At 44.9% G+C, this 13,478-nt stretch overlaps 1 protein-coding gene across 1 annotated transcript in view; it reads right to left on the minus strand.

The window, feature by feature from the left end:
* Positions 1–992: 992 nt before the first annotated feature.
* Positions 993–13,478, minus strand: part of NAV2 (neuron navigator 2) — a gene marked incomplete at its 5' end in the record, with an annotated part of 84,801 nt that continues 72,315 nt past the window's right edge. The window contains 9 exons of the mRNA XM_010139801.1: positions 993–1,689; positions 2,442–2,645; positions 7,047–7,165; positions 7,592–7,788; positions 8,263–8,334; positions 8,780–8,934; positions 10,119–10,354; positions 12,263–12,431; positions 12,579–12,674. Of these exons, the coding sequence (XP_010138103.1) occupies positions 1,564–1,689; positions 2,442–2,645; positions 7,047–7,165; positions 7,592–7,788; positions 8,263–8,334; positions 8,780–8,934; positions 10,119–10,354; positions 12,263–12,431; positions 12,579–12,674 (1,374 nt within the window). The remainder of the gene's footprint in view (positions 1,690–2,441; positions 2,646–7,046; positions 7,166–7,591; positions 7,789–8,262; positions 8,335–8,779; positions 8,935–10,118; positions 10,355–12,262; positions 12,432–12,578; positions 12,675–13,478) is intronic.

Here is a 13,478-nt window from a genome sequence, read left to right on the forward strand (position 1 = left end):
TGTAAGCCCCTGCCTCCGCCCAGTGCAAAGTGCAGTTCTTTGGGAGGTGTCGGGGCTCCCCAGCAGAAGAACAAGCCTCAGCACTGCCCGCGTGGATGTGCGCCTTCAGAGAGGAGGAGACATTAAACCAGCCTACAGGTTCTGGTGTAAGCCCCTGCCTCCGCCCAGTGCAAAGTGCAGTTCTTTGGGAGGTGTCGGGGCTCCCCAGCAGAAGAACAAGCCTCAGCACTGACCGCGTGGATGTGCGCCTTCAGAGAGGAGGAGACATTAAACCAGGCTCACGGCTCTGCCCAAACGCGACAGCACGGCCCCGCTCAGCGGAAGAGACGCAGGGCTTTCCCTCCTGTCGTTCCAGACCGAAATACTGCTAAATACGAATTTTTTTTTCTTCAATTAAAAAGAAAAGTCATTGAAGTAAATGTCACCAGAGTGTCACAGAGCTGAGTTTTCATTAACCCATTTATGGCTGTGCTGATTGGAAGGAAAAACTGAACAGAACCCAAAGTTTGTTTGTTTGTTTTAAAAAAACAGCTGTAACATTTCATGGCGAGAATTAAAACCAGAAAATCTGATTAATGCCTTTGCAGGGGTGTAGCTCACCTCCACGTACAGCCTGTGCGCTGCCGGAGGTCATCGGGAGCTGTAGGACTTCACGGGGCACGGCCCCTCTGCTGACTTCTGCGGAGGAGGAAACGCGCTCTCCCCAGCGTAACTAAACGGGTGCCGTGGCACTGAAGTCACCCGAGCTGGGTGAGCAGGAAGAGAATCAGGCCCTGACTAGCAAAGGTCCACCCGATCTTTCACTTGGAGTAGGATTGGTTGTTACACAGTGTTTGGAAAAACCTGATTTGTTCAGACGGTATATATATTTTTATATATTCCTATTTATATATATATCTCTTTATAAACACACAAAGCAAGCCAAGGTCTCAGACTGGCAAGGAGAGCAGCGCCTTTTCTTGTCTTTTTTTTTTGTTTTTTTTTCTTTTCTCTTTTTTTAGTATTTATTCAAACTTCCCTGTTTTGCAGCTTTGCCTCTGTTGAGTATGATTACCAAGGCAAGCGATATTGTTATAGCACCAGAACTCTAAGAAGCCGAGTTTAATCCGCAAAGCTGATTGGTAAAAGTCCAGCCCTCACCTCAATGTGTTTGGTCAGAAGCAGCATAGGCAAAGAACCTCCTCTCCCCTCTCCTTCCGGACAGTACGTGGCACAAAGCTGTTTGCTTCATAGCTGTGAAGTTCCCTCCCGCCCCCTCAACCTCTAGTAGTGATGATCAATTTTAACATCTTCAGTATCTTAGGCATGAGAGCTTACAGCAACCGAACAGAAGAAAACAAAGGAATAGTGCAGTTCTCATCATCGTCAACAGAAAAACAACACAAAGGTCGCTTGGGTTGCCTGCACCCAGGTTCAAGACTGACTCCAAGTGTCTCGTTGTTCTTGCAGCTCTAATACTGAGATCCCAGCCCAGGAATGTGTTTCTTTTCATGAGTCTGTGATCAGGGTCCTTGCCACGTGGGAAAGCAACAATGGAATTGACCTATTTCCATCCGAGGAGGATCACAGCGTCGACTCCAGAGACGAATCGAGGATGTCATCATGATGGCTGTTGCTGTTAGAGTCACTGTCGTAACTCTGGGGACTTGAGTAGTTGGCTGCTTCTTGCAGTCTCATTAGCATGTTCATCTGCAGAGGCACAGAAGTTCATGATTATTTGTGATCTGAGGTAAAAAAAAGAAAAATCAACTCCCTCTGACAGCTACAGCAGCACTGGCTTTGCCAGTGGGTAACACAGGAAAGGAAGAGACAACGGGGTAACCAATCCTGAGTCACCAAAAAGAGGAACCGACCGCAGAACAGTTTCAGCAGCACACAAGTGAGTCACGACGGGTGCTCTTCCAGTAAAGGTGAGAGGGAGAAGATGGAAGGGATCAGCCCACAGCCGTACTCAACAGGACTCTGCCCGCACCCTACCCCTCTCGCTCTGACCCGTGGAAATACGGTCCTATCAGTCGAATGAGGCAAATCCCAGCGTCTTAGTATCTAGCTCGGTGTTCATGTATGTGAGCTAGTAACAACCGTAACACACATCCTATACGCCCGCTGTCCAGAGAAACGCACCCCTCGGCAGAACAGCTTCAGGGCACTCCCAGTTTGCAGAGCACTTCCAGTAACTGTTGCCCATCGGAAGAAAGCGTGTAGTTAGCGTTACTATCAAGCTCAAATCCTCAAAACATCCTCAACGAATGTTTCCTCCAAAACTGTATGGACTTTGTGTGAATGCATTCCCCGAGGTGTCTTGATGACCCCCCCACCCCCAGAAACATTGCCTTCTCACTTTAAAACTTCTGAACACTTCTCAACTGCCCTTTGCTTTCTAATCCCTAAAAAAAGAGGGAAATGAAGCGGTTCTGATGTTTCAAAAACTGAGAGCTTACCAAAGGATCTCCTTCAGCATCGCTCACTGGAACTTGTTTGCTGGTTGAGCCTTCCCGTGACATCGAGTAGCCGTCAAAGCCCACGTCCTCGGGCCGCAGCTGTAGCAGAGGCGGCCACTCATGGTGCTGTGGGGTGGCCGCCCAGGGGTAGGTGTCCATGACCCATTTGGCAGGATCCTCCCAGGGCGCTCTCCTCCCATACAACTGGAAAAGCACAGAAGCAGGTATGACATTCCTGTTAGTCTACGATTTCATTCGGTGTCTCCCTAACCAAAATTAACGTGCCACGAGTCTTGGATGGCAGAGAACGCTTGTGAGCAAGGCTGAACAAAACCAGACGGGATTTCCCTCACCCTACTGACATACAAATTTTTAGCTGTTCTTAACGGCAACTGATTTGGAAGCGGCTGATCATCTCCTCTGAGACCGCAGTACCCTTCTCTTGGCACCAGCTGAAGAAAGGGAGACCCAAAAATGACCTCACTTTATTAAAGTTACCTTAAATAAAGTCAATACACAAAAGAGGCCGTCAGCGTCGACAGCGATTGGACCAGCAGCTGCCTTATCTACGCTGGCTGTCGTCGGGAACCCGCCAGCAGTGGAATGTGTAGGAGGAAAGGTGAGACCTGCCATCAGGCAATAATGATGGATGTCATAGCAGAAGGTTTTCAAGTCAGGGGAATTTCTTTGTATTCAACCAAGAAAAAGCGCCAGCAGGATTTGGGTCTGGCCACGTTCCTATTTCAAGGAAGCAAGCTCTGTTTCAAAACCTTTTTCTGCACTGAACACTGTGTTACTGAACCCCAACGTATTCCTCTCGTTATATTTGGTTCATTAGATAATAAATTCCGTTTAATGCCACATGACTTCTGAAAGTGTAACTGCAACTTGAAGTGACTTGAAAACTTCTATTTCTGCTTTACAAAACTCAGCCTAAATATCCTTCAGCTACTTGAGCTCCTTCCTGGCATTTTGAATTCAGAGCATTCTCCTGTTGACGCACAGGGGAAAAAAACCCATGGTCTAACAAAGGAATTCGTCAGCACTCCGACAGATCTAAGACCATCTCGCTTTCCTCATCACTGTTTCTTCTTGGGTTTTTTTTTTTGGTGGTTTTATTCTTCGCATGCACAAAGTATTAAATGGCTCTAAATACCAACATCTGCTTTGCTCTGAAGCAGGACTAAGTGAGCCCCAGCCCAACGGGGAGGTGCCCAGTAGATGGTGCTAGGCCATCTTAAACCCAGCCTCTTCCACAACCCAAGCCCTCTTCATCCTCCAGCTGTACTATATTATTTTCCTGGCATAACGTCGTCTTAACGTGGTAAACCAGATCTCCTATTTTAATCTTGTTCTCCAATTTACAGCAATACATCAGTTGCTAAGTGGGGAGGACTTTCTGTTTTTCACGTCTTTGCTCCCTAGAAGGTCTGTGTGGATCCTAGCTCACTTCTAGCTAGTAGATAAAATCCCCACTTCAACAGATGAAACCGTCACGTATCCTCAGCAGATGACGGACTGAGTGGCCAACGCAGTGCTCCCTTCCGCAGCAACCAGGGCCGCCCACCCCTTTGACCAGCATGTTTTCCAGGGAGCCATTAACAGGGCAAGGATCCAACAGGTTGCTTCAGAAAGCACCAACAAGAAATGACGGAGTACGAGTGACGGTGGGAGGAACCCGCAGGGACTCTGGGTCCTCTTTCTGCTGGTGCTGCATTCTCTACCCATAGAGCAAGCAGGAAGAACTGGGGTTTTACACCACCCTCTCATTTTCACATCCCTGTTTTGAAAAACAAAAAAACCTCAGCTCCAGTGGGAGCAATTATTGGAAGGATTCATTTGGCTCGCTTGTCTTTGACCCAAAATAGCTGTCTAAACAAGAAACAGAGACATAAAAATAGTTCGTTCAGATCCGCAGAGATCAGAGTGAAATCAGCAGTCCACCCTTCCTTCCTGGCAGGCGATTTCAGGAGAGATGATGTGCTCTCGGAGGAGCCTTTGTGGGCGTGGGGGACAGAAACCAGCCCCAAATGAATCAACATTTCTAGCAACAGCTTGTTAATTAGCACAGCTCTGGCTACTCTTCAAGCCTTATCCATCAACTTATCCAAACAAAAGAGAAATTATTTAAATGGAAATGAATTTGTGGAATTCAGGGAAATGGGAGTGAAGTGGGTAGAGAATCTAAAGCACAAAGTGAGGAACTGAAATCCTTATACCTGGAACACAAGGCACCCAAATCAGCTAAGGAAAGATGCAGACAGAAGGCCAAACAAGCAAGCCAAAGATGGGTTTATTAATTGTTCTTTCTCTTCATTTCTGTTACTAACTTTTCAGTGCTTTCCACACCCCCTGATCAGCAACCAGAGCCTCAAAACACAGTACAAGGAGCTCAGGCACCCCTGTGAGTATCCACTTCCTCCATTTCAGGAGGAAACAAAGTCACATGCTCTCCATTCTCTTGCTTTAGGTAAAAATTATTACTGCCTCCCATTACCCTCCTTTATAGGAAGTTTTATGTAACATGGTTTTCCTGTTCTACTTCCAGCAAAGTTCCTCTGTGTGTTTTGTACTCTGGGACCTATCGTCTTCCTCACGTCTCAGAGTCTACCACAGCCGTCCCAGACAAAATGAGATCTCCAGGCACCGACATACTTCAAATAACAATTGCAGCCTGCCCAAATTCTAACCAAAACTTGTTGAAGAATTCAAATACTTCACAGATTTGCAAGAAGCCCTTAGTAAAAGCTCCGTTTTCTATGACAGCACTGTCTCCTCTCTCTCTGGAGACATCTATAAACCTCTGCTGTGTGGATAAGACAATGAACCCGAGGTGGTTGTGAACTGGATAATGTGAAGTCCCTCTCATTTTTAAAGCAAAATAAAAGTTCCTTTTATTTTCAGGTACTCAGACGGGTGCACGTCCATGATTTCTCTGTTCTCTGCAGAGTTCTCCCATGCAGACAAGTGCTGAACCTCTAGTACTGAAAGGGTATTGCAGGGAAAAGAAACATAAAGAACAAGCAAACCAAGCCAAAATCCCGGTATTTTCCAAAAGAAATCTTTCACGCTGGTTTTTTTTATGTCTCTTGATGGCAAGGCAACCTGACGAACACTGCAATGGTGAGCCCTAGACAGCAGCAGAGTGGAGAGAACTATTTTTCACAAACATGAAGGAAGCATTCTGCAACACAACTGCTTCTCTACAGAGCCTGTACCTGGAGTTATTTCATGTTTCAGAAAGATTTCCGACACAGACACATGTGGTGGAGAACTTATTACTTCTGTAAGTAACATTTCATAGCTGTTCATTATTCTTACTAATAAAGAGCTATGTATTGCTTTACAGTTTGAATTTTTCTAGTCCAAACTTGTCAAACACCCGCTAGACTTTTTCCCCTGCAAGACTAAAGCCGAAGGTTCCCACAGACCAAGCAGTATTTCAGCGTCCTCTTGAATAAACTGAAATGTCTGAGATTCATTCCTCTCTCACTTAATGATGCTTCTTGTATCTTAACGATACCCACTGCTGTCTTCTGAACCTTCTCCACATTAACTTTCTAGTAAGTCTTTTTATCTACAGTGGCACTACTCTCTTCCTACTTCCATCAGATGTAATTATAGCTTATGCCCTCAAAATGCCATTTGTCATCTTACCAAAACCCAGGTGCCCGATGCACGGCTATAATTTCCTATTCTCCATCCACCTTTAGCCCTTCTTCAATCTTCGAGAGTCTCTTTTCAGTTCTGGATCAGTGTGATCTTGTGTTTAGCTTTCACGCATGCAGCGCCCAGAATTTACTGATAGATGATCATCCTGTCTCCAGACCCGTCTTACCAATTATGTACTGCCGTGCTTACTCTGCCAACAGAGGACTGAAGGATAAAAAAGCCCTTTTTTAGCCCTGTAGTTGCACGGCAAGCCCACAGTGATCCTCTATCGAACTCTCCTGATCTCAACAAGCTTTTAGCCATGCAGGCGCTAAGAACTGTGTGGCAACGTTTAAAACTAGGCAGATTGCTGGAGTGTGAATCAGTTACTGAGCACAAGCCATCACTGACAATTTCATCACGGCCTCTGAAAGAATTATGAAGGAATCTACTAAAAAATTCATTCTGTAGACTGAGAAGCAACTCAAAACATCACCGATACTAATCCTGTCACTCACTAATATGTTTCTCTCCCCACACAGGTTTGTTCCTTCTCTGCTGAATGATTTGATTCACAAAGGAACATCCTGCATAACTAAGTTAATGACCACAAACATATTTTTCAGATGCGCAGTGCAATTTTAAGGTGTGTTTCTGGCACAGATTATTGGAAGTTATTTGGGTGTCTAACTCTCCCCACTGAAAACACTGGCAATTTGGCATCAACGCTTTTCAAAAACATTTCATCTGGCCTTTTAGTGCTTCCATTCGTACTTCAAACCCCTCTGAAGAGAATAATTCTGACTGGAATTAATGACCATTTAGGTTTCACTGTCACAGACACGCAGATGTTCGGTGTGCAAAGAAAACATTGCTGTTAATGCAGTTTTGTCAGCTGCTGTGTTGGCTTTTGAATGGATACCATTCAAGACCCATGAATTTTTGCCTGCTCACCTGTAGCCCTTCCCTCACCGCCTCCAGAAGGTACGGGATGATGGAGTAGTTCCACAAGTCAGTAAACCAAACTCTAGAGCCATCGACATCTATCGGACAGGAGAGGAAGAGCCGTGGACCTGGAAAGGGAAATGCGGGTATTACACTCAAACCATGACCATGATATGCCTCAAAATGGGATCCAACCACCACCTCCAGTTCTCCGGAGACAGAAGCCAAGGATGAGAACAGAAGTAGCCAGCTGGGGAACTGCTCTTCCTGGGAGCTCAAAATCCTCTGAGTCAACTTGGAAAACTTTAGCCTTCAAGGTGAGAACAATTAACCCGATTTCATAACACAGTTTGCAACCAGGACTTAGTCCCTTTTTCTTAGATAAGTAGAAGTTTAGAAACTCCTTGTAGAGTTTGCCGCAGACTTCACTGCCATCTAAAAAGAGGGTTTTAAAGAAACCTCTGTTATGTGATACAGCACGAGGGTGCACCTGATGTACAAGAAATAAAGTCCCTACACTTCCACGTGCCCGGGCATACGGGCAGAGCACTTACCAATAGTAACATCAGAGGAGCTGTGAGCCTCCAAGAACTTGTTCAGGTGTTGCCAGACCTTGGGGATCCAATCGATAATTTTAACCAGCTCTGCATTTCTCATCCGGCTACCGATCTCTGTCTCAATTAGTTTTCTTCTCAAGAAGCGGCCAAGAAAGCCTTTGACCGGCTCCGTGTGGTTAGCACATAGCACCCATCTATGCAGAACAGCAGAAATACCCATTATTTCTCTTTCGTGCTAATGAACACACCTATTCTGGGCTAAATTTCTGTTGTTATTTCTAGATGATCATCATGATCAAAACAGGTTGTCCCAGTCGCACGTGTTTCTTAGCAAAAATCACTCTAGAATGAGCTCACTAGATGAAACAATCGTATTGTGCATTGTTTCAGCTTATTTCCCATTCAGTACCTGCTTTGCCTATTACATAAAATTTGTTAGAGGATCAAATCTCTTAAGGATCCTCTGAAAAGGAGGAGTTTTATGAACGGTAGTTACTTTAATAAGGGCATCGTAATAAAGCTGCACATGTTAGGGCAGCAACGAGAAGGGATCGGTATTTCTCTCTCAGTTTGCTATTTCAGCTGCTAAGAACAACTTCAGATGACTCAGCAGCCCTTACTCCTTCGCCAGCCCACAAACACAAATAAGAAATATGAACAAACAGTACCTGAAATTATGGTGAAGTTGAAGGTTAGGTGTTGAGGAGGTGGCTTGGTTCATTGTACCAATAATATATGGACTGTTAAAGAAAAAAAAAAAGAAATCAGGTAAATCAAACTTGTAAATTTTGAAAAACAACTTGTTATAAGATCTCAACATTAAAAAAAGGTTATTTGAACCTCTTTTGTCACGGAAGGTTTTTGCAGTTACTTATAACCGGGTTCTCCGGTGAGAACCTGAGAACACGAAATTCTAAAAGCAAACCAGAAATCTCCAAGCAGGATCTTTCACTAAAAATGAGGGCTTGGTCCTGAAGATCCATTGCGTGATATGAACACAAAGCAACCAAACCCTCTACTAGTACTTTTTTACTACCGATTTCAGAGGAATTGATCATTTTATGAAGCAAAAAAAGCTCTGAAGTACAGTCCATGATATGGACAGTCCGGCCATCTCAGTCCACTCCACCAAATCAATCTAGAGGTCGTTACCGCGGTACTGAAATCTGGAAGGTATTTCTTTACCATTTGTGGTACTTGCAGTTTAGAAGTCCATTGAAGATCTCTCCTAGGGAGCTGACATGATGCAGGTTATCCAAAATGATTACAAGGGGCATATCCACAGCGTTGTTCTCACTGTTACACTGGTCTGCCAGGTTGGACAGGTATTGGCGGAGTTCCTACGAAGCATATATAAACGAAAGAAAAAAAAAAGGTGTATCCATTATATTCCTTGAAAATTCCGTTAAGATAAATAAGGAACTGGCTTTGTCATGAAATTTAAGCAAAAGAGCCGCCATCTTCCAACTGCACCCGTTTTCCAGGAGGAAACAGGAGAATACAGGTTTTTTCCTCTTTGTAGGTTATGCTGAAGATTTGAAGACAACGTGGGAAACCCTGTGTGAGAGAAGAGCTTAAAGGGGGGGAAGATTTTGTCGTTTGGTTTGAGGTTCTTCATTCGTGCTGTCCTGGTCTGAAATGTATTTTTCTTTCTTTTCAGGAAATTTTTCACCTCTCTATATACCAAACTGAACTTTGCAGCCCAGCAAGGTTTGTTGTATCTTGGAGCAACTGTGTTTCTATTGAAATATAGCCGATGAACTTCATCTGGAACAAAGCCCCTTGGCAGAGGCCAAAGGATGCCTTCGGTAAGGCCATGGCAGAAGGATGAGCTTGCAGGGCTGCTGCCGGCTGACTGGGTGTGGTTGAAGTGCTCTCAGCAGCTTCAAAGTATTTATTCCACAGCACAGCTCAAATTATACCAGCAGCCTCCAACCACAACGTCAACTATCCCTTTTCTCCAATGGAAAACGTGCCTAAGGCCATCAAATATACAGCTTTGGGTTTTTTTCCCTGAATTCCGACATTCACTGGAAGGATATTCAGCAGCACATTAAAAAAGCAGAGACACGCCTTACCAGGGCAGGAATGTGTCCGGACAACAGCCACTCCAAACCCACCCCACGCAGACTACAGCTGCTGATACTTGCAGCTGCGGAAACTCGTGACAGCCTGGAGATGCAGTTGAGGGGTTTTGGAAAAATGCCCACGTGCAGCAGGGATTGCTTAAGCTGCGGGGAATGTCATGCAGGTGTTTAACTTCCTGGGCAGTGCTCAAGCTCCTGACCGCTTGAAACACCTTTAGGTGTTTACATACACACCTGGAGGGCTGCTTTTTCAGGCCTACAATCAGGTGAATCTGCAGTTCTGAAATCTCTAAGTGTTCCTCCCTTCAGGAATAACCTAACGCTTTAAAAATAAAGCTAAGTTTAAAATCAGCTGCTGATGGATTAACAAAGGAAGAGTCTCTCATTTTTGATACAGGGCAGCATTCATGGTGCCAGGAGGATTTCTGTTTCCTCACCTTGCTGGATTTGTGGTCCACGTTGAAGGTTGCAATAATGCCGTCGGCCAGCTCCCGGCCCTCTCTGAGGACCATATACTCAGACAGACGGTTGGCCAGGTAGGTTTTACCAGTGCCACTGGGGCCGGACAGGATGATCCGTCTGTGTTCCATCAGGAGAGAGATGTAACGCTGCAGTATAGGCTTTGGGATCAGCGATTCAAACACCAGACCGTCCAAACTGTTCTCGCAGATACCTGCAACAGGAAGAGAGTCCTCATTTTTATCCAAATTACCTGCATTTTTAGATCTTTATTTTACTTAATAGCTGTAATGCTGCAAAGTAATCCTGTTAGTGGAGCTTTTACAAATCGGGATCAGTTGAAAGGGTCAAATAGTCAACCCAGAGACCTGAAAAGCGTGATTTTGAGAATGTACCTGGGCGTGGTGATAGTAGGAGAAACCCCCAAAATAACCCTTAGAACCAGCGGGTTTAGCTCTGCCCTGACCAAGCTGTTTGTCCACCCAGAGACAAACCCCTCCCCACCCTGGCACTCCGCGGTGGAGCACACGTACAGCTGGTAAAAAGTGCAGAAGTGACCTGTGGGCTTAGCCCGGACCCTCCTTCCGATTTCTGCTCTCAGAGTACTGAGAACTGAGTACGATGATGTCTGCGGCCGCACTAAACACTTCCCCACTCCTCGCACACAAACCATCCATCTTACAGTACCTCACCACGCATGGTACATCCCTCCAGAGCTTACCTGTTTACTTCTGAATCGCTAGACAAAACCCCCACCTATCACCAACTCCCAAACGCCTGTAATTAAACTGCTCCTCTGCAGGCTGATCGTTATCTCTGCTAACAGAAAACTCCCACTGATAAGCCCTTTCGCACTGTCAGCAGTCACTTGAGGCAGAATTGGCTCGGGGAGAATACACGGTGCTCGGAATAAACCGGAGGAAGGGGAGCTGGCAGATCACACACCGAAATGTTTGCACCTCAAGGGTTACTTGGAATCGTCACTGTTTATACAGGCAGCTTTCTATCTCACAGGTACACCGTGATTTTCCAGAAAAGGATTAAATGCAGTTCTCTTTTACCGAATACTGCTATCACACACGAACCGCCCAAGCACAAGCCCAGCCAGCGCAAGTCCAACACAAAATCAGGCTGCAGCTTGATGGATACGGCTGGACCTCAAGCAGGATTTCGACTGGGGCTGCTGTTGGACAATGTGTTCTCGGCAAGCAGAACACCCTGGTTCACAGCGAGCCTCAGGAAATTGAGACATTTCACGGCTTGTTTTGTCTTCCTGCCCGCTGGTTTGCCAGCCAAGGTAACCGATTTTTTACAGCAATATTCAAAAATCAGATTACTTTCAGCCGCAGCTGAATTTTGAATGCTGCACATTTGGCAATGCTCCTGAACTCTCTGCCACCTGCACGCGGATCTGTGCTCAGGATTTCAGAGGTATAACTGCGAACAAAGTGATGTACCTTCACAACGCAACGGTCGAGGATTTCCCCCCTCAAATCTAGTACAGGTTTCATAAAAAAGGTTTTATAAAAAATGGTTCCTTGAAAAACCAAATGAGAAATAGAAGCATTAAACTCTTATCAGTATGATACAGATGAGAATTCTGAAAACTGTACATTTTGGAAAAATCCAGATTAAAGTGTCACATGAATTCTGGGATCCCTCCTTACTGCTGCCTAAGTAGGGACCCTTCAGTGAGACCAAACGAGCAAGTGAAATCAAGAATTTTTTTTACATTGCATGAAGGAAATAACAACTGTAGCTGTTACAAAGAGGTGATGAAATTCTGAGGCTTTAGTCATTTGGAAGGTACTCTGCGGCTCAAAGGACTCCGCTACGTCCCTTGTGGTGTGAGGTCTTCTCCAGGACAACTCCAGGCATCAGTTCAAGATATATGGAGAAAACCGATGTGTGTGTAATTATTCCTACTGTTACAGGCTGAAAATGTGCTGAGTTTGTAGACTTAAGTGCTGCTTTATCAAAATAGAAGGACCGTTAAATGAAAGGCAGGGACAGGAAAAAGAAACATGGTAACAAGTTTCTGCTCCTCTGGGTTTCTGACACAGGGAGCTTTGGTGAAACTGTAATTAGCGAGAAATACCACGGACAGGTCGAGTGTAATTACCTTTGATGGTAACTGAAATAGTGTTGTTTTCTCCAACTAGATAGCCACAGGGCAACAGCTCCGGTGTCTCCGCGCTGTTGGTGCGTTTGATTTCCCCGATGCTGTAGCCCAGAACGCTGTCAGAGTTCAGTCCCAGCTGGCTGACGGGATCCACGTGGATGATATACTCCTAGGGTGACGAGGGGACACAGAGAGTGAGGCAGCACTGAAATCCCCGTGACCTTGTTCTATGCTATAATAGCAGTAAACGCATCAAGTTAAATACTGCTGGGTACCATCAGAATCCAACAGGAGAATTCAAACTGTACTCGCTCACCTTAAACAGTCGTCTCACAACTCCATCCAGAACATCCCACTTCGTCTTGCCACTGACTCCGATGCAGCCTATGAGGAAGGTGCGGGGCCTCGAATCCTAAACGCACAGAAATGTGAATTTAGGTTAGTAAATAAATCCCAACTGTATCAGACAAGGCTGTTTAATGTAATTAAAATGCTGCTGCTTTTTTCCCTTTTTTTCCTTCCTTCTTAGTTATGGCACATCTCCACTGCTCTACGTGGTGAATTCTGAGCACCACATAAAATCCTTCTTTTCTACTAAACTTTTTCTACAGCATTGGAGTCACAAATCTAAAGGATCCTTAAGCTGTACTGATGTTAAGCAAAAGGTATTTCGTAATCCAGGAAGAATTAAACAACCTAAGAGGGCTGCAGCTTAGCAAAAACACTCGTAGGAAAATTCCAGGCAGAAATGTTTAAGGCATGTTCATTTTCCCATCACTTCACAATCAAATACGTTACACGGGCAAGGTTTATCCTATTTACTTCTAGAAATGCTGCTGTGGACATAGAAATCTAAATACATAAATACATAAAAATTCTGCATGGTTTATTTGTGAATAGTTACATATAGGGAGGGGTTTTTTAAGATACGTATTTATATATAACAACTTCTCTGTTATGTTTGGTATATCACAGCATTTGAGCTGATAATTAGGTTTCTGACTTCTAAGGCAGATTAAAATAAAACAGAATGTGCCTCGTTTTTCTGTTTTTCTATAACTGCACTTGCTGTGAAACATTCACTGAAGAAAAACTCATTTCCATCATTAAACTTGAAAAGTTCAACTAAACCGTAAGAAACCACTTCCCCGTGATAACTTTACTGACTACCCGAACCGGCGGTGGGGGGCCTCAACGGGTTGGCGGAAGTGGGAGG

Source organism: Buceros rhinoceros, unplaced genomic scaffold, assembly GCF_000710305.1.
Source record: "Buceros rhinoceros silvestris isolate BGI_N320 unplaced genomic scaffold, ASM71030v1 scaffold16587, whole genome shotgun sequence".
In the NCBI taxonomy this organism is placed as follows: domain Eukaryota; kingdom Metazoa; phylum Chordata; class Aves; order Bucerotiformes; family Bucerotidae; genus Buceros; species Buceros rhinoceros.